At 41.2% G+C, this 21,226-nt stretch overlaps 1 protein-coding gene across 1 annotated transcript; it reads left to right on the top strand.

Moving 5' to 3' along the window:
• Window positions 1–382: 382 nt before the first annotated feature.
• Window positions 383–20,366, top strand: tshr (thyroid stimulating hormone receptor). Its single transcript, XM_070925980.1, has 10 exons — window positions 383–552; window positions 7,448–7,519; window positions 8,560–8,634; window positions 11,609–11,683; window positions 12,221–12,295; window positions 13,013–13,090; window positions 13,749–13,817; window positions 15,538–15,615; window positions 18,272–18,460; window positions 18,911–20,366. The coding sequence occupies exons 1-10, from the start codon at window positions 383–385 to the stop codon at window positions 20,364–20,366; spliced, it is 2,337 nt and encodes a 778-aa protein (XP_070782081.1).
• Window positions 20,367–21,226: the final 860 nt, after the last annotated feature.

The following is a 21,226-nucleotide window of genomic DNA, read 5'->3' as shown; positions in this document are numbered from 1 at the left end:
CAATAGGTACAGACAAGAAATCAATTATATATTGGGCATAAAATAGACTTATAGAAATATATTGGAGTCAAGGGGGGGAAAAAAAACTTTTCTAGAGTCTAACACAAGAGTGCCTCAGAAGTCCACCCTCCCCTCAAGTTGAAGACCACCTCCAAACCCACCACAGAGCTGCAGCTGTCCGTCCTGCAGCATCCCCACCTTCACAGCCTCACAGAAACTCCCGGGGCCCTGTAAAGACAACTCCACTGAGGATTACACACCAGAACCAAATATCATTGCCTTACTTAAGTTGACATAGATATTTGTTGTGGACATCAAGAGGACTATCAGGTGGGAAAAAAAGGACAGTGTGGGGATACTCTGAACCGAGCAGCAGTCCAGCATGCAGGTGATAACGTGCGCGTTGTTTACGCTCGTCGCCCTCCCTATCAGCGCCGTGTCTGAGGCCGACTCCTGCCCCGCTGTCTGCGAGTGCTCTGAGTGGAAGACTCACACAATCTCCTGCTTTGACATTGATATTCTCCCCAGGTTTCCAGCAAGCACGGAGACACTGTAAGTAGCCTAGGCGCACAAAAACGCATCTGTGAAAGCGATTCTGCTGGGGCTTTTTTTTCATGCATTTTGAATGTAAAGTGCTCTCAACCCCGAGGAAAAATCATTATAATATCATGAATATTCCTTCAAAGTGTTCCCACAGGGACGTTGAGGCTGTCTGTGATGTTAAGTAGCCTAGTTATTCCATTTTAAGGTATTCTTTTCGTCTATTATAGTATTACTAACCAGCTATGTTCCAGTTGTTAGTGTGATTTATTTTTTATTTGGTATGAAATGTTGAAATATATTAAAGGAAGACTAAACTTATAAATAATTAATCATTGGAAAAATATGTTTTAATGACTGTAATGATTAATTAATGAATTAAAAAGATCAATTGAACCACTAATCCATCATTATAAAAAATATTACACAACAAAGCACTTACAGGTAACTGAACAGGTGATAAAGACAACCTAAATTTCCCAAATACATAGTTGATTTTCTCTTTATTTGTGGTTGGTTGGGGTTTAGTTGTGGTTTTTCATTCACCTGTTTAATTATCATTACACATTTACACTACAACACTTAATATCAACACATTAATAATTGTCCCTAAGTCTTGACATTGTAGATTTACTCTATTTAAGATATGAGGGCAGATGGAGGGAGAGACAGAAACCCAGAACACAGATGTCCAGTTCAGAGGATTTCACAGAAGGCTGCAGGGTATTTAAACATTTCATGGCCCTGGATGATTTGGGATATGTTAAGAAAACAACAAACATACCGATTCCTTTCCTATTGTTGCTCTTCGGTTTTAGAAGTGGTGCTACTTAACTAACAGCCAAGCTAACACTGACGCACACTATTCAGATGATGGGTTCATCTTATTTGCCAGATCAGACTGTAGACACTGTAATGAAGTGGAATCACATTGCGCCCACGTCCCTTTCCAAGAACAAACAGTCTTTCCAGTAAGAGCAATAGGCTATAACAGTATAATATCACTGCCAGCTATAGGGCGGCAGCTAATGATTATTTTCATTATTGATTTTCTGTTGATTCTTTTTTCAAATAATTACTTGGCCTATGAAATGTCAGAAAATTGTGAAAAATCCCTATTGCAATTTCTGCGAGCCCAAGATCAAATTGCTTGTTTTGTCCTACAAACACCCCCAAATCCAAAGATATTCAATTTACAGTGATATACAGTATAAAGGGGAGAAAAACTGTAAGTTGTATCTCTTCTTTCTATTATAGCCTACTACATAGATGATACATCCAAGATAAAAAATAAGAAAAACCTTGTCAAAACAATAACCATGTAGAAGAGGACATTTTGTTTATGACTCTGTAAGCAGGCCAATTAAACCTACAGAACTGTACACAGATAAAAAACAACAACAGTTGATCTGTGTTCAATCTGTCCTTTTGTTATCTGAGACCCCAAAGAATCTGTCAAGGATCCTGGGACCCGACATGATGTCACATGTCAGGGTCATCTCTGAAAAATGTAGCAGGGCTTTTGCACTTCCTAAATTGCTTAAGTACAGGGTGAAAATTATGCAATAGAGAGCGACCAGTTTGCCATGGCCTTGAGTGATGGAAACACATGCCCTTCAGAGGGACTCCGTGGCATGTGTGGAAACATAGAACTGGAGGCGTTAGAGAGGGTATTTCCATTGAAAGCCGCATTCTTGAATCATAAATCAGACGGTACTGTTACATTGTATTAACAGAACTTTTAGTGAAGTTAGAATATACTTTTTTTTATGTATTTACAATGAATATAAATTTTGCAGTTTTGTGCCCAGTGTATTACACCTCATAGTGTTGAGAGAGGGCTGACACTTGTGGGACATGACTAAGTAATGCACTGTCTCTGTCACTACAGATGTTATCGTACAAGTAAAAAACAATGCTTTAAACTTTTCCAAAAGAATCAAAGTTGGTGACGTGTTGCACAAATTGATCAATCAAATGTCTACTGATGACATTTATAGCCATCCTAATCTCTATGAACAAATATCTGCATATGAAGGCAAGGGACAAGATTTTGGTATCGGAAGCCTTCTGGTTTCCGTTTGTCGTCTGTTTGTAGTCCAAGTAGTATTGACCAATCATGTTTGAGCGGGCATTTCAAAATTTTAATTTGTCCAAAACTTTGGTTTATTCGCATCAGCCTCAGCTGCACTTTGTGTTTAGTGCTACTTAGCAAATGTTAGCATGCTAACACTCTAAACTAAGATGGTGAACATGGTAAGCACCATGCCTGCTTAAAAACACTGGGTTAGCATTGTCATTGTGAGTATTTTAGCATGCAAAGTCCTCTAAAGCACTGATGTAGAGCTCACTAATGATAATTTAGGCTAAGGAGAAGGCTCTGCACTATGTTATGATAATCTCCATTCCTTTTCACAGTTTATTGGAACATCCCTCCATCCCAAACACCACTTTGCATCGCCTCCAACAGCACCCATCACATAAAATTATCTCCCGATCACTGCTCCAATTCACATGTCCACGTGCCCCAATGTCCCCTACGATTTCCTCACATTCCTGCCCAAAGTTTACCCAGAGCCCTCCAGGAGGATAGAGAGACATGAAAGCATGCAACCAAACACTGGACTGTCACCCCTCCTGATAAAAATATCTGGCAAATAAGCCAGAAATAGACTTTGTATTGAGCGGGATGTTCTAGCAGATGAGGCGTGAGGAAGTTGGATTTCGTTGTACACACACTGAGGAATGAATGACCCTGCTGCCCTGGTCAGGCCAGTGCGGGCCAGTCCTACTGACTCCTGCCAGGCCTGGCTTCGTTACAGATTTCCATGAATTCGGCCGATGAAAGGTCTAGGACATTTTTGGAGTTTAAAGATAGCGTGTCAAATAGCATGTGAAAAGTTCAACATTTTTGGAAATATTATCTGCTTTCTGAGTTACATGAGAAGATCGATACTGCTCTTAACACTGTCTGTTAAATATGAAGCTACAGCTAGCAGCGGGTTAGCTTAGTTTAGCACAAAGACTGAAATTATGGGGACATGGTCAACTGTGAAATGGCGAAATGTTGTTTTTACACTTAGGATTTAACAAATGAGATATTTGCCTACGTGTTAATTAGTGAGCTTTAGAGGTGCTGGTAGCCAAAATGTGTTACCTTTGGACAGAGCCAGGCTAGCTGTTTCCCCTAAGCTAAGCTTAATGGAGCTGTCTGGTGGCTCTAGCAATAACTACTATTTAGCGTACAGTCATGAGAGTGGCATCAATTTTCTCATCTAACTCTCTGCCAGAAAGCAAAGAAACCCAAAGATATTCCTTTTGAAGCTTTTTCCCTACATTGGTGGAGGTTTGTGCCCTCAAACTGCTGTCAAAACCCTTCTTTATCAATACAATCATTCTGAAAATGCTCCATCATGGGCAAAAACATTGAAACTTTCTACACTAAGTCTGTTATTAACATAAGATTTTGGTTAAAAATTATTTTGTGAAGAAAAATGTGTAAAAGTTCTATTCACAAAACAAAATGTGAATGCAAAGCAGACGTCTGTGAGTGAGTGTGCACATGTGGATACTCAGAGCTTGGAGTTCTTTGTGTGTGTGTGTGTGTGTGTGTGTGTGTGTGTGTGTGTGTGTGTGTGTGTGTGTTCTTGTGGAGGTTACTCCATGTGTCACTAGGAGTCAGAGAGGTGGAAAGGAAAGCACAGACACGCTTAAAAGCCTGCGTAGCGTGACTCCCAACTGCGTCTGGACGATGCATTCAAATACAATATTTACCTTTTGCAGCACATTTCTCAAACACCCAGAGAGTTCCATTTGAGAATAATTAAGAGGAAAAAAAGACTTCAAGGGGAAAGGAGGGAAAAACACAGCAGTTCCAGTCTTTCAAAAACCTCAGAACTTTTGGATTGGAGTTTAAACATGTGATAACTCGTGATATTCCTTGTCCCTCGACCTCTCATCTAATAAAACTGACTGATGAGTGAAATCCTGATGCTGTTTCCTGAATGGTAACAGATGAGCACTGGGATTAATTGTAAAATAAGAAGTGGGACGTTGAACATCATGAGCCGTAGCTGAGATTACTGGAAATACTGACTGTTTCCCAGCTATTCATTTGTACCGATGGATCGTGTAATGGAAATTGTTACTGTTACTTCACATTCTGCTATAATTATCTCACGTATTTATGAGAAAACAAATAGGAATGTAATCTTCTAGAAAACCTAGAATAAGAATTATTTAAAGTATGCACCACCCCCTGTCCTAACCACCTACGCTCATAGCAAACAAGATCAGAGCAGAAAAGTTAAAAAGTAACTGTGGTGCATATCCAAGCATTCTGACTGAGAAGACCTTAAGGGTTTTTATAGAGATAGCATTCCTACATGATGGGAGCTTACACTGAATCACAATGGAGAAAGTGCAGGTTGAAATGTGCAGCAGAATGTGTAGCTGACCCTGTCCACAGACCATTACATCAAAATGTGACAGAGCCCATAGTAAACACAGCTTTGTTGTCAATCCAATGCTGACAATATTATGAATTATGTGGCTTCTCCCCACTTCAAACTCAATTCCTGACCTGTTTGTTTTTGCGGGTTTCTGCCCAAAATGACAAATTGGGGAGAGTAATTTTCTCCTTAAGACTCCGAGATGGGCTCACTGGTCTTCTCCCCGCAGTCCTGAGGGAAAAATGCATGCTGGTTATTTGGGTTTGAGCGCAGCGGCGAAACACCACGGTTCTGATGGGGGTGTTTGGTGTCAGGGTCTGCTCTGTTTCCCTCTGTTTGTTTGAGTTTGTCAAAGCGTGTGCAGGGTGCTGTGCTCCTGTGTCTACTGGCTGACTAACGCCCCCCCCCCCCCCCCCCCCCCGCCATGTGAGCGTGATTCAGACTCATGGGCCAGATCTCAGCCTCTGAATTAGTCTATTGTTCCCCTGATGAACCAAAGGTGCTTGAAGATGGTGGCTTTGGCTGAGACACTTTTCATACCTGTTTCCAAATGGACACAAATGCTGTTGTGTTGCCACTTGAGACAGGATGCAGTGGAACACACTCGCATTGTGCATACTACTGCGGGGTGGCCGTGGAATACAGCATGACATCAACACATGTGGCTACCATCTTAATCGCTTTCCTCTATTATTATGTTGTGATTCCCAAATCCACCACAACAAAATCTGCAGCAAGATCACAGGAAAGAAATAACACATTTTCACTGGCAAAGTAGAGGTAAAAGTGCCCACAACATACTCTTTAAGAAAAAGCTAGATATTTTGGGAGATTATTATTATCATTATTTGAAATTGTTGTTGCGAGTTAGATGAGAAGATCAATATCAAAATCTCATTTCTGTATGCTAAATAGGAATCCACAGCCAGCAGCCGGTTAGCTTCAAACACACAAAGACTGGAAAGAGGGGCCAACAGCTAGCATGGCTCCGTCCAAAGTTAACAAAATCCACCTACCGGCACCTCTACAGCTCACTAATTAGAAACCTTATCTTGTTTGGTAAATCCTTAGTGAGCCTTTATGCTAAGCTAAGCTAACCATCTCCTGGACATAGCTTCATATTTATCATACAGACATGAGAGTAAAATGTCAAACTATTTCTTTTTTTGAAGTATTTTTTGAAATTCTTTGAATTTTCTGATTTTGAACAATTTCTCTTCCGTTTTCTCAAAAACTTGCAGCAAGCTAAAAGCTTTGACTTGTGGGTAAAATGTAGGAGTATAGATCATATTCTAAATATTTTCTTAAATCATAACTTAACCCCTTGGTTTTACAGTGTAACACTCACATTGCGTATTCATTTATCCTGAGCAATGTGGAGGTCCGTTATGGTCTGGTTATCCCACACGTAGGTCTTAACCTTACTTTCTGAAACATTGTCCTAAGCAGACCCAGACATTGTTTGATTTGGCTGCCAGCTCAGGTCCAGTCAGATCCAAGACTTTGTTTTTTCCATTGTTCCTAGAATTGGGGGGGGGTCTGTTTCACCATTTGCTTCAAAGAAACCTTTCATCTGATTCTGAAATTTATGTCTTTCCCCTTTTCTCCTCTCTTACCTGCACATTGTCTCATTCTCTCCTCCACTTTAGATCTAGAGAATCTTGAGCATTTCCACAATGCCATATTGAATGTTATTGTCATTGTACCTAGAACATTTCCACGAGCGAGCTTTTAGCATTGTTCATTTGAGAAATTGTTTGACATTTTGGGAAATGCTTTTTGTGACTTTCTTGGTGAGAGTTAGATGAGAAGATTGATACGACTCTCATATCTGTGCGTTAAATGTGAAGCTAAAGCCAGGAGTCAGCTAGCTTAGCATAAAGACTTCAAACAGGAGGAAAAAGCTAGCCTAGCTCTGTTCAAAGGTAACAAAATCCACCTACAAGCACCACTAAGTCACCATAGACAATATCTCATTAGTTTAGTCTGTACCAAAACTGAAGTTTAAAAACAATTTGTAATTTTATGAGGAGTTATGTGAGCAATTGCCAGGCAACCAGCAGACCAGGAAATAGTTTGGCACATTACTCTGTAAAACTATATGTCGTTATCACACTTTTCTTTTTTGTCAGATGAAACAAACAAGATTTAAAGTGCCAATTATTGAGGTGCTAGTAGGCAGATTGTTGCTTGTTACTTTTGGACAGACTAGGTGTTTCCAGTCTTTACGCTAAGCTAAGCTAAGCTAAGCTAACCACCTGCTAGCTCCGGTGGCATATTTATCGTACAGATGCGAGAGTGGTATCGGTCTTCTCATCTAACTCTTTGCAAGAAAGCGAAGAAGTGCATTTCCAAGAATATCTAGCAATTCTTTTAATGGCAAAAAGTCATAGAAGTCATTGAGATTAAAATGTGTTTGTGACAACTAAAATGTCCATCTTTATGTTTTAAACCAGATGGCTTTTTGAGACCCGTCTGTCATCCATGCCAGCAGATGCCTTTGCCAACATGGTCAACATATCAAGGATGTGAGTGGCAATTTATTCGGCGGGCTTGTTCCATTCAAGGCTCGTATGCTGGTATTCAAACACAAACCCTTCACAGTTGCTCTCATCCACCTGTTGTCTTTCAACTCCTTAGCTTAAAAAGTGGGAACCTATCCCAGTTCCAAGCTGCCCACCTCTTTCCTTTTTGTCTCCCACCCAAGCAGATGATATGCTCTCTGTTTAGTATCACCGCTGGCTCCTAATCACAGCTGGAAGCGTGAATGCGTTCCTTCAATAGGAATGTTGGTCCTTCAACCGCAGCGGGGCTTGGACATTGGCTAGGTATTCCAGCAGAGCTCTTTTTTTTTTGGTGCGCCGTGATTTTAGACTCCCAGTTGAGGTGGAGTCTTTGTGTAGAGGTAAAATATACACTTGAGCCTTGATCCCCAGCCGCTGAGCCTGACGTCTGCATCCAAGTCATGCATGAAGGGAGACAGAGGTGGATGAGAAGTTTTATTCTGTGAGCCAGCCACGAGTGTTGGCATTAACTCTCTGTTCCTTATCCACATAAAATGATAGACTTCATGACAGAAAACCAACAAAATGTCAGTCAGATTCTCGATTACAAGCTCTTTTATTAGTTTGTGAACACTGAGGTGTGTTTTATTAAGTGCCTATAAACATTATAAGTACATAGACTATATGTTGTGTGTTTCTTTCTAGTAAGTACGTTATTTTTAAGGTTGATCGAGTGCTAAATTCTTGGTTTATTTAAAGAGCATACTTGTTACCAAGTAATAACAAATGGGGGCAGAGTGACTGATGACTGGGTAATGTATATGTGAGGTGCATACCTGTAAAATTACCCGTGACTTTGGAGGCTTTAGACAAGGTGGACTGATACATTCAGGAAAGGGTTGCAGGCTTTAGGATCATTCAAACTCATTTATGAAAACAGGTCTTACACTCTGGTACAGTACCTTCATTCTTACAAGTTGTGGTTAAAAAACAATGTCATTATTTTGCTATTACAAAGGCAATTTGTACGTTAGATTTGGTATAAACTTTGTGTATTTCTTTAGATATATATCGGTGGACGTGACGCTTCAGAGGCTGGAGAGGCACTCGTTCTGCAGCCTGAGGAAAATCACCCACATGTGAGTAACTAAAGGAAAAGGGCACGCTTCTTTATTGATCTCTATTGATTAAGCTGTTCCTTTTGCTCTCTGGAGAGAAAAATGCTTAATTTTGAAGCTTGCCGGGAGCAAATGGAAGCGAGGAAGAAAAACATCAGAAGCTTATTTCTCTCCTGCACACCATTTACTGCCCCTCATCAGAGTGGTACAGAGCGGTTTTGCCTCACTGGAATACAGCACTCACTTACCCTGTTGTGGGATTACATGCAAATTAGATGAGAAACAATTCAATCTGATGAAATAATTTATAATCTAGACCATTATTACTGAGCCTGGTCCAAACAGACAGTCAGAAATAAGCTTGTTACAGCAGCGAGGCCGAACAACAGTTGTTTGGCTCCTCTCCACGGCGTCTTCATGCTCCAGCTCTTGTTGAAGCAGCTCTTGAGGGAAAAAAGTCTAGCAAGGTGCACTCTATTCTCAATTATGGGATAGAGATTTATGGCTGAGTCTCCGGGTGGACCACACACTTTCCAGCAGTACACCTCCTAGCACTTCATATATTACTGCCTATGTGAATGATTTGTTCCAAGTTACAGCATCTTGTAGCACAGCAGTTTGTGTGTGCGCAATTTGTTTCCACTCTTCAATTACTGTATAAAATGTGTAGCAGTTTGAGACAATAACTATAATTAACAGCCACAGAAATTAATTTGACATGACTTGATGCACGTGCACGTATCATTTGGCTGTCACTTTTGTCTTAATTATCCTTCCTTTTAGTCTTATAGCTGCCGAATTCCAGACATCAAAATGCAGACAGAAACAATAATTCAACCCGCTAGCTGAGGGTTGTATCTGTGTTCTGGTGGTGTATTTTGGATCTCCGGGGCCTATTTGCCACTGATTGGTGTGGTGTGGTGCCATACATCAGATAATAGCATCTCTCTCAGGTTTCCTTCAGGGTCAGACACAAATTAATGCTCTGCTTCCTGTTGGCTGCTTGAGGCCGACAGCAGCTGTGGATCCAGGACTGCAGTCGGAGCTGAGATTTCAGAGGGGGCTGGGTGAAGTTTGTGCCATGCCACCATCAAGTGAAACCACCAATTTCAAGAATTCTTACTGGGAAGCAAAAATGGACAGTTTTTTTTATACGGATTAATCTCAGTTTTGGTAATCTATTGGCAAATGATTATTGCATTAATGATCAATCTATACGTATACACAGTTTATGAAAGCTTCTACATTCTCAGTCATTTGTGGGAAAAAACCTCTGGCACAAAGGAAAGTATGTATTTTATCTGCAACGATTATCGATTTATCTAACGCTGCAACGATCAGTATTTTTATATTAACTATGGGTCAAACTATTGTAAATGCAAAAAGGAGTCCCTTGTAGGGACAAATAATTAGCCGACTCGACTGCAGTTTCCTTCAGCTCTATGGAACTTTATAGCATCTTTAAGCTGATTGTTTTGGTTTTAGGGTCCGCAACTTAACTGTTTGGTGCAAGCTCACCGTTGTCATAAACCTCATTTCCAGCCACATAAGGCAGCTGTTTTCAGCAAAAAAAAAAAAACCCTTGGCTAAAGGCACTGTATGCTACCTCCACCACTAGCTGGTTAACATAGTGAAGCATTTAGCAGCCAAAGAGACAGATTTTCCTCAGGTGGAGACCAAAACAGAGCTAAAAGGAGAGAGACTTACATTTGCCTGGTAGCCAGAAACACGACTCCAAATGAATGTGAGTGTTACTCATTGCTGGATGACTAAATAGGAAACAGTTTGCTAACACATTCACCTTAACATCTTTAGAAGGTGATAATATATCACTGTTGTGTTTACAGATTGTTCCGCTGCCCCCAAGTGGCCAAACAATCCATTAATGCTGCTTTAACATGACAACATAGATATCATGTAGAAATGATGTAGCAACGTAGAAAAAAGTCCCACGCATGGACCAAAAACTAGAAGAGGCTCTTCATATGCAAAAAGATACATTTAATTAATATCTTAACTGTGACCATATGGGGAAAAATGTAAAATCAAAGTCAATGTTTCAGTCATAAAAGCATCATCAGCACAATGTAATGGTCTTATAACCGAAACAGTCACTTTTCTTTCACAGTTTTCACATTTTGTCTTCCTTTGGGATGTAATAACAACTGATTCTCTCGTTTTCCTTTGTGATGATGGTACGGTTTACCTTGGCTACACGAACCTGATTCTACTTTTTAGAAAGGCCGCATTCAGGGGCGCAAACCTTTTCAGATTGCTTAGTTAACATGACCAGCCAAAGTCACCATGGCTGAAGAAAGAAAAGACCACCCAGCACCCACAGAAACACCAACATCGTCAATAGAAAATCCAAGGAAAAGGAAATCAAATCCCCAACCGCACTGATTGACTGACCTTCTGGAGTTCAAAGAGTTATGACAAGAGATTCAAACCCCTCACCTCAGACGCTGCCACTCAGGAGCTTTGTAGTGTACTTGACAGACTATGTAATTATTACATGAGCTGATAAAACTGTCCTCCGATGTTTCAGCGTAGCTCTAGTCTTTAAACAACCAGCACTGGGAAGATGAACCTCTCCCACTCAGAGACTCCCACTGACCCGATCACGTCTGTCTGGTCTGCTGGACTGGAGTGTGGTTTCCCAGGTGTGTGAAGAAGAGCCAGGACCCACGTTCCAGAGCACCACATGGCTTCAGACAGCAGAGAGAGGTGTTTAGTCCAGCCCAGGGCGGACCAGAGTAAACACACTAATGAAACACTAATTGGACTCTACTTCCGGCCCTGGCTGTCTGCACCGAGTTTCCCTTCTCTCGCTCACTGGCACGCACCTTGTCCTGTTCTGTCAGCAAGTCTGAAGACGGCGCAGTGTGCGTTTCTTAATGTGTGTCCAAATAATGTCATAGTGGCCACCACACACACTTCTGTCCTTTACTCATGCTCTGACCTATGTGAATTTTTGTCTTGTCTGCTCTTTCAGAGAGATACGTAATGCAAAAAGTCTGACCTACATTGACCCAGAAGCCTTTAAAAATCTCACAAACCTCAAATACCTGTGAGTATTTTTCATTGCTTTAAACTCATACCATTCTTGTAATTGAATACCACATATTGACAACATTATGGTAATCCAAAAAGAAGAGAGGTGCATATTTAAAATGCTTAAGTCTGGCAATAATTTAGACATTGTGATCTATTAATAGCGTTGTATGTATCAGTATGGGCAAGAATGAGTCATTCTTCGTTTGAGTTTAATGGTACAGGCCGATTTCAGAAAAGTGACTGCACACTCTGATCATTTTAGAAAAAATTCAGCGTATTTGACCTGAGAATTAAAGATGTTTGGTGTCACAAATAAATATGCCAGTAAATGAATTAGGCTAGTTATTATTAAATCATATTGTCTACTTAACTCAGATCTTTAGGATGTTTTTTAACAGCAGTGCCCACTATACTTTTCCATTACACTGGTGTCTGATATGATCCCACAGAGGATTAATAATAAAAAATATAAAATTTTTCACCACATCTTTAAAGAAGCTTTGCTTTGTCTACTGTATGTTCTGACTAATTCTAACTTCTTGCTATTCAGGGGAATTTTCAACACCGGCCTCACTTTCTTCCCTGACTTGAGCAACATCCACTCTAATGACATGAACGTCATACTGTAAGTTTCTTTAACTTTACAACTTTTAAACCGAGCACACTATTTATATTTATGCCTGCTAAAACTGCTACGTGTGGCATTTTAACGTCAGCAATTCACTGCCGCATTAATTCAGAGCCTTTACGCTCATAAAACCAACAAGACTGTCAGCAGGATGATTAGCCATTATTAGCTTTTTCATGCTCTGTATTTCATACTGTTTAAGGAACAGAAAGATGGATGTGTTCCTCCACTGCAAAGAGAGCTTTGAGGTTTTCATAAGTTTTGCAATGTCACAACGAATAAAGAGTGAAAAAGGCAATAAGGAAAATCACTCCTTTGTATGCCATGTAAAGAAGGAAGGGGAAGTAGCAACGTTTTTGTAGGGATTATGGACGTATGTGGTCTCAATTGTGAGAAAATACTACCACTAACAAGACTGCTTCCCTTCGTACATTTGATTGTGTGTTATTGACATACAAAATGTTAAATAAACAGTGTTGGTGTGTGCATCTTTGCTTTTGAGTCAATAAGCATGTGCCTTTCCATGTGTAACCTTCTGCATGAAATGAGCCACATCTATACGCACATCTTCACATCTTTGTGTCATCACCCTCTCAACTCTATCTACTTTAATTTTACCACTGAGCCACATTTCTCCCTCTGCCGCTTTCCACTGAAAGGTATTTATTTGCAACACCACTTCATTTCCTCTCTGTTCGGCGTCTAACTTTGCAGGGAAATTGTTGATCATCCTTACATCACTGAGATCCCGGCCAACTCCTTCCGTGGCATCACCAGCGAAGTGCTGACAGTGTAAGATATCTGCAGGAGCAACCACATGCATGCACACATGCAGATACGCACATACATGTACTGTACAAAAAAATAAACACACCTAATGTAACTTCTGTATTTGTATCGTAAACTTTCATACAAAATGCATGAGGGAACTGTGAACTAGATAGAAACTGTAGTAAATACATAGTTAGTGCTATGAAGCCAGTATTGTCCTTTATCCCATAATCCAATCCAAACCCTAAAATAGCCACTAGAAGAAGTGGGGATTGGCCAAAATGACCTCACTTTAAAAACATGTCCTCACTCTGAACTCACTTAAATCTCACAAAGATAGCAAAAACCAGTACACAGACACTCATACACAACAGGCAATCACGTGTATGCGGTTAGGTCTGGGACAGAGCGAAGAGGGATTGCAATTTTAATCCACAAAACAGCGTGTTGCAGTAAATATTGGGCTAAAAACCGCAAAATTGCACAGATAGATAAAACCTCACCATAGAAAGTGAAATAAGTAGGTCCTACTTATCTCTGTCACTGCTGCGCAGAAACGCATGAAGCATCAACACTTGAAAAATATTTTCATTCAGTAGATTGGTTATTAAACCTAAAGAGACAAATTCTGGTCAGTGCTATTTTCTTGATGTTACTATATAAGCGTCTTTTCTTCCAGGATGCTGTATGGAAATGGCTTCAGAGAAATCCAACATCATGCCTTCAATGGGACAAAGCTAGATCAAGTGTAGGTATTTTATGTTATGTGAACTCCTGAAACACCCTGTTTAATTTTAGGAATAGTTTGACCTTTTGAGAAATGTCTGAATGGTAAAGAAGAAGCTACAGCCAGTAACCGTTTTGCTTAGCCTAGCATAAAGACTGGAAAGAGTGGTAAACAGCTTGCTTTGCTCTGTCCAAAGTAACAAAATTCACTTTTCAGCACCTCTAAATCTGACTTATTAACACATCATATCTTATTTAATCTGTACAAAAACCATATTGTTGTTTTACCGTAGGTTATGTGCATGTGACTATTTCCGCTGTCTCCCTCTGTTTCCAATCTTTATGCTAACGTCAAGCTAAGCTAACCACCTGCAGGCTGTAGTTTCATTTATCATACAGAGATAAGGAGAAAAGAGTGGTATCAATTGTGTCAATCTTATCATCTAACTTCCAGCAAACATTCCCTAAAGATATTTAGGACACGAGGATGTGGTGCTCATGGGAAATGCAGTTTTCATACCGTGAAACACTTTCGCTTTTGTCCACTGGGGGCGCCAAAATCAACACAAAATGAAAGTTCCACATCAACTATTTGACACACTATCACAATGAATAATCAGAGCAGGGTTATAGTGTTGTTACTAGTGTATTAGGTTCAAGGATTATTTATTATTCACTTGATAAGCGTTCACAATTTTAACAGCATTTTTATAAAATTAAATTCTTCAGTCACATTTGTTTGTTTTTTTATGTCACAAGATCTATCACTGGGACACCAAAATCTGTCGAGTTAGAGGTCTTATATTTGTCAAGAAATGTGGTTGCTCAGTATTTTGCCTGGATTAAATCATTTCTGACATCTGGCATGTGTATTTCCTTACCCAAAATTGGACTACAAAAGCAGCGGGATCACAGTTGGGTCTCCACAGGCCTTCTCATATGTACTCAAAAAGGGCCTAAGCCCAGCTCTTGATTAGTAAGCTGGAGTTCTCATGGGAAAATGTGCTTCCAAAAGAGGGTATCAGGAAGTCTGCATTAAGCGTTCCCTTCTCCCATACACTCAGTGACACTGGACCCTAGATCTGTGTCAGACTTCAATCAAAATCAATTTCACACTTGTATATTCAATAGCCTCAGTTGGAGAAATTACGAGAGAATGGGTAGGCATTGCTTCCTTTTCCTCTTTTGTCGCAACATGTTTTCTTTCTTCTTGTCACCCCCTGGACCAGAATCCTGCATATTCAGGATATGAGGTATTTATGATATTAATTTAAGACCCCTCTCCTCTTTTTTCAACACCTACACACATCCCAGGTCCTTATAAGAGCCTAATTAAGCCATTGGTTAGTAACTAGTGAGTCTTCGCACATGGGTGTTTGTGTTGGCGCCTGATCTGCTCTGAGGGGAGAACTGATCCCAGCAAAGCCAGACCAAGACAAACACACCCCTCACAGGCCTATTATTCTTATTAGATTTAAGGGATTCAGGGAGTTGTGTAGCGAGGGTGCAGTGTGTTTAAGGAGTGCGCCATCACATCTTATACTGTATAAATGAATCAACAATGTGAGTGAGACCCTTTTTCTGTCATGTGTCACCCCTGAAATGAGAGAAAATAAACAGAAATGTGCAGTGATGAGGCTTGGGAAAATATTATGCCATGAGCCTCGCCTCTGTCAGTCTGATTGAAACGTGAGGGATATCTTTTCTCTTAATAAACTTGAAATTTGTGCTTTCCTGTGCAGCGACCTTCACCGGAATAAGTATCTTACCAAGATGGATGAAAGGGCTTTTGCGGGCACTATCAGTGGCCCCATGCTTCTGTAAGTACCTGAAGGGAGCCGCTCTTATCAGCGCTGTTACAGAACAGCACAGTACATACATACAGTACCTTTAAATCTTGAACTTAATCATCTCCCACATGTGAGCCACAGTGTTTTAAACCCAGTTACATCCATTTATGTGTTGTTTTGTGATAGTTTGCAGATTTTATCTTTCTATTGCAAATTAATTGATACATCTGATAAATGGGATCTTGGTTGAATATGGTTTTGGTTACACGCTTAGAGCGCTGTACCCTACTTTACAAAACTATATAACTTTTGAAAGAAATAAAAGCATGTACAGTATATTCTCTTACAAATGAAATGTTGAACTCATAAGCAATAAAACACGCCCATGCTCAATTCAGTACACTCATTACTACATTACAACTCTATTTGCGCTACTGTTACACTACGTTTTAGTATTTACTGAGATACCATAATTTACATTACAGTGGCTCCTGGTACATGGTCTCACTTCAAAGGAATAGTTTGACATTTTGGGAAATACACTCGCTTATTTGCTTGTTTTGCTTAGAGTTAGAAGAAATATCAATATCAGATTAAATTTTTGTACGAATTAGACAAACGAGATATAATGTGTTAAGTCTTTGTGCTAAGCTAACTGGCTGTAGCTTCATATTTACCGTGCAGACAGTTTGAATTAGATATTTCAATTTTACATGGAGCAAACCATGTTGAAAGCGTGTATATCAATAAATAATAGGCCTAGTTTGGTCATTTCATCATTCACACCATGTCAAGTTAGATTTCAACAATTTCCTCATTCATTATGTGCAGACTGGATGAGACCTGTCTGCGAAATGGGATAGCATATCATCAAAGAGTAAAAATCATTCCTCCACACAGCTGTGTCTTTGACCAGGAAATATGAAACGCATAGTGTGCAACGCTTGCAAGGGAGAAACTTCCGACGCTTCTCTAATACTGTCTTCTTTTTTGCCGTTCTCAAGATTTTTAAAGCTGAGTGTGTTTCATGCCAAAATCCTTTACCACGGCTATCTAGTTGCTGTTATTGCTCTGATCTAGCCATTACGTGTCTAGGTAGGTAAATGGGGTTCGTGTGCAGGTCTTCTTCCTCTGTTCCACTGAGGAACATGTCCTGAGTGAGGTCACCTCCATGAGGTCATGAGCTAAACATCTGGGAATGACAAAATCAGACGGACACTCATAGACCCTGCCTTACACAATGTGCCCCATGAGAGGAAAAAGGAGCAGAGGAAAGAGAAGAGAGGAGAGCAAATAGGTCTAAAAAAGAATTGAGCTCTTAGCAAATATGGAATTGTTTGGCTTGTGTTTCTTGTATTTAATCAAATTAATCAGAAGATATAATGACCTAGAAGTTGAATGGGCTCGGGAACTAAAGAAAACAAAAGAGAACTTGGCCTCTACTTGGCCCCTGGAAAGGGGGAGTGTCCAGCTCGACAGAGAAATGTCCTGATAATGGGATCACACAGGATGTTGGTGAGATTGTCAATCCCCTGCATGTCTTTGTCCCGATGAGATTGAGCTCGCTTTAGCATGACGGCCAAGCGCAAGAAATACCACATGTAATAGTTTAAAGAGGATGAAGGAGTGAGGACCTCACTCTAGAAAACAGATGGAGGGTGTTGTTTAAACCGTCCATGAGCTCTCTGGTCTTAGCATGTCCAGCTCCTCTGTAGATTTGCCGATAGCGTGTTTGTTATGGAGTCTTGAAAAATACTGGGTGGGGACTGTTTGTTGTTCTTCAGTGAGTCAGATGAAAGTATAGTACTCAGTATTATTTATTCGCATCCAGTGCATTCTTACAGGATGGGGGCATGCATTTGTGACCTCAGCACTCCATACATCACTCCGTGATCCGGTCACATAACATTCCCTACATAAACCTCAGGCGGAAAGTCAAAAGATTTTAACGTATTCTTATGATCCCACAGATGTCTTCTGTTTGTCCGAAAAGATGTTTGCCAGGGGCAAAACCAGCGTTTAAATCTAATATTTCCACAGACTACATGGATCACTGCCTCGGCCTGTGCAGCAGAATAAACGTAGGTTCCAGCGAAGAAGAAGAGAAGAAGAGCAGCACGGCGCACTCTGTGGAAATATTGGATTTAATTTTGGTTTTGATCCAGGCAAACATTTTATCATTCAAGGCAGAAAGCATACATCTGTGAAATCACAAAAATACCTTTAAAGACGCAACCTTAGGAAAGGAGTAACGTACAGAGTGCTAAGGTCACAAATCCGGCTAGGACGTAGCCACGAATTATTGAGCCCATGCATTGGAGGTAACTCCACTGGGCCACAGGGGCTTTGGCCCCAGCTGAAATCTGATTGGCCCTGAAGTGCCCCTGTTCTCTTCACAACACTTCATTGGCTGAATTTTGAAAGATTGTGATCTTGTGTATGAATATGTGTACATATTATAATGAAATGCACAATGAAATAAGTGAAATTGCTTTATTCAGCTCTGTGTGTTGTGTCCATAGGCCCCTGATTTAGAAAAATCTTAGATCTGCCACTGTCCACGTCACCTCCACTCTCCTGTCATCACCACCTAACCCTAACCCATTATTAGAGTCAAAAACAAAAGTATATGTTAATGCATCTAATCCATCGTCTTAAATTCTTTCATTCCCTTTCTGTCTTAAAGAGACGTGTCGCTAACAGGGATCACCTCCCTGCCGACCACAGGTATGGATTCTCTCCGGGAGCTGAAGGCACGCGATGCCTGGGCCCTCAAAAAACTGCCGGCCATCAAAACCTTCAAGCACCTCACCACTGCCAACCTCACCTACCCCAGCCACTGCTGCGGCTTCAAAAACCTCAAAAAGAAACGAGGGTGAGCTTTCGTCAATTCTTCATATTGTATTCGTTGAACGTACCTATGAGAAGTCAGAAAAGTCAATTGGAGTCTCAAGAAGTGTGTCCATATTGTATAAAAGACAAACAGCGTCCAATAGAATGCTCTTGTAGTCTGCGTTATTCGTTTATTTGGATGATCTACCACAGTGAGTGGGGCAGCTGCACTTGCATGGTGTGGATTTTGGCAGGGATTGAATCAACTCTCTGACGTGTTTACCTATAACTTCTTACAGTGCTGCCATAATTAGTGTCACTCATTGCTGTTATTGTAGGAAGAAGGTTGAGCAAGACTAATAATGACTCTCAAAACAGGACTCACTTTTCCTCAACTGGATACATAAATGATTTGATGTGATTTGACACTTAGTGCTCTTGTGGATTAAAGCCAGGTGTTTGTTTTGTCTAATTTAGGACCTGTGTTTTTCAGCTTTTTGGAGTACATCATCTGTAACCTGACTGCTTTCTACGACCAGCATCACAAGCGCTCCGTGGGGCCCCTCCGCATGCCTTCCCTCCAAGGGGACAGTGTGGTGGAAGCAATCCCAGACCAGGAGCCAAATGACGGAGGCCACAGAGAGTCCCAGCAAGACTGGAGGAGAGGTGACTTTCATGGCAGCCTCCACTACCACGCCTACTTTGGGGGCCAGCCAGATGAGGATGTGGGTTTCGGAGAGACCCTCAAGAACCCCCAGGAGGACACCAGCCAAGACTTTGACAGTCGTTACGATTATGTGGTGTGTGAGGAGGGAGAGGAGGTGGAGTGTGCGCCAGTGCCCGATGAGTTCAATCCTTGTGAGGACATAATGGGTTTTGGCTTCCTGCGAGTGTCTGTGTGGTTTGTGAGTCTGCTGGCTGTTCTGGGAAATGTGGTGGTGCTCCTGGTGCTTCTCACCAGCCACTACAAGCTCTCAGTCTCCCGCTTCCTTATGTGTCACCTGGCCTTTGCAGATCTGTGCATGGGGATTTATCTGCTGCTCATCGCCTCTGTAGACCTCCACACACGAGCCGAGTACTTCAACCACGCTATAGACTGGCAGACGGGCCCTGGCTGTGGACTTGCAGGGTTTTTTACGGTCTTTGCGAGCGAGCTGTCAGTCTACACCTTGACGGTGATCACTCTGGAGAGGTGGTATGCTATCACCTTTGCTATGCGGCTGGATCGTAAGCTGCATCTGCACCATGCGGCTGCCGTGATGCTAGGCGGCTGGATCTTATGCCTGCTCCTGGCCCTGCTCCCACTGGTTGGGGTGAGCAGTTACCAGAAGGTCAGCATCTGTCTCCCAATGGACACCCAGTCCACAGTGTCTCAGGTCTACATCTTGTCAGTGCTGGTCCTCAACATCCTGGCCTTTCTTGTTATCTGTGCTTGCTACTTCAAGATCTACTGCGCAGTGCACAACCCTCACTACCGCTCTGGATCCAAGGATACCAACATCGCCAAACGCATGGCTGTCCTCATCTTTACTGACTTCTTGTGTATGGCGCCTATCTCCTTCTACGCTATGTCGGCCGTGCTGGACCGGCCGCTCATCACTGTCTCCAACTCCAAGATTTTATTGGTGCTCTTCTACCCGCTCAATTCCTGTGCCAACCCGTTCCTCTACGCCATCTTCACTAAAGCCTTCAGGGGGGACGTATTCATCCTCCTCAGTAAGGTGGGCCTTTGTCAGCAGCGAGCACAGCTGTTCAGAGGCCAGACAGTCTCGTCAAAGGGCAGCAGTGGGACATCTCAGGTCCGTAGAGACAAGGATAAGGTTAGGAAGGGTGGAAGCGGCGGCCAGGAAGAGGTGCCCATCCATCTGAAGAAGTGCTCTGGACATACCTATCACCAAGCAGTCTGCCAGCAGACAAGCCCTGAAGAGAGCCAGAGCCTGAACACGTGAGCCAAACACCAGTTTGAGGTAGCAAACCAAGACAGGTTCAGGTGGGAGAGGAGAGGCCTTGAAGTGTTTGTGGACAGATCTGTTTGGATATTTAACAGAAAGCTCCAGTATTCTGTATCTGCTTCAGTTTTCAGGCCAAGTTCAGCTGTTTTCACAATTTCGGCTGTGATGATTTTACAGTTCCAGTTGTTGGAGAATATCAAGTCTCACTGAAATATGAGCCCGACTTCATCTCACTTATAGTCCTTTGTACCTGGAGGGACTGGCTAGAATAGAACAGGGATTATTTTAGGAAAATATTAAAGATACATACATACAGTATATAATTATTAATAAAAAAATATTTTCAATATCTTTAATTATATATTGAGTTTAATTTCAAATGGTCTCTAGACAGTCTGGCATTTATATACAAGGAAATATAACAGATTTTACTTCATTTTCCTGTGATAAGAAGACCTTTCTGAGGTGCCCTATTTATACTTGGTTATTGTGCTCAAGGACAGCCTGCTGGCTCAGTGCCGTTCACAGTGGAAACTATCCCGTTTACGAAAATATAAAAACACTGCATTTCTTATTGTCTTATCAATACCTCTGTATGTAATGTAAATACACAAAAGTGTTTGGTCATTTATGGATGAAAACAGGACACATTGTCTGCGATTTGTAGCATTTCATTTGCCTGTTTACCTGAAACTGAAACGTAAATATAGTATAGCATAGTACTTGACTGTGATGTTGGAAAAGTAGACATGAGTGTTTTTACAGTGCAAGAGGACTTTTTATGTGGCTTAAGCACCGAACTGATGTATCACTTCCTTAGATTCATAAAATATTTGTTCTGTATGTTATTGTGAGTT

Source organism: Enoplosus armatus, chromosome 19, assembly GCF_043641665.1.
Source record: "Enoplosus armatus isolate fEnoArm2 chromosome 19, fEnoArm2.hap1, whole genome shotgun sequence".
Classification (NCBI taxonomy): Eukaryota; Metazoa; Chordata; class Actinopteri; order Centrarchiformes; family Enoplosidae; genus Enoplosus; species Enoplosus armatus.
This window is presented reverse-complemented; position numbering and strand designations above follow the sequence as displayed.

Excerpts from the sequence above, each read along its gene's own strand:
- tshr (XM_070925980.1), top strand. The coding sequence starts at position 383 with ATGCAGGTGATAACGTGCGCGTTGTTTACGCTCGTCGCCCTCCCTATC. Across the intron at positions 8,635-11,608 it reads CTGAGGAAAATCACCCACAT|AGAGATACGTAATGCAAAAA; the intron begins GTGAGTAACTAA and ends CTGCTCTTTCAG. Across the intron at positions 13,818-15,537 it reads GGGACAAAGCTAGATCAAGT|CGACCTTCACCGGAATAAGT; the intron begins GTAGGTATTTTA and ends TTTCCTGTGCAG.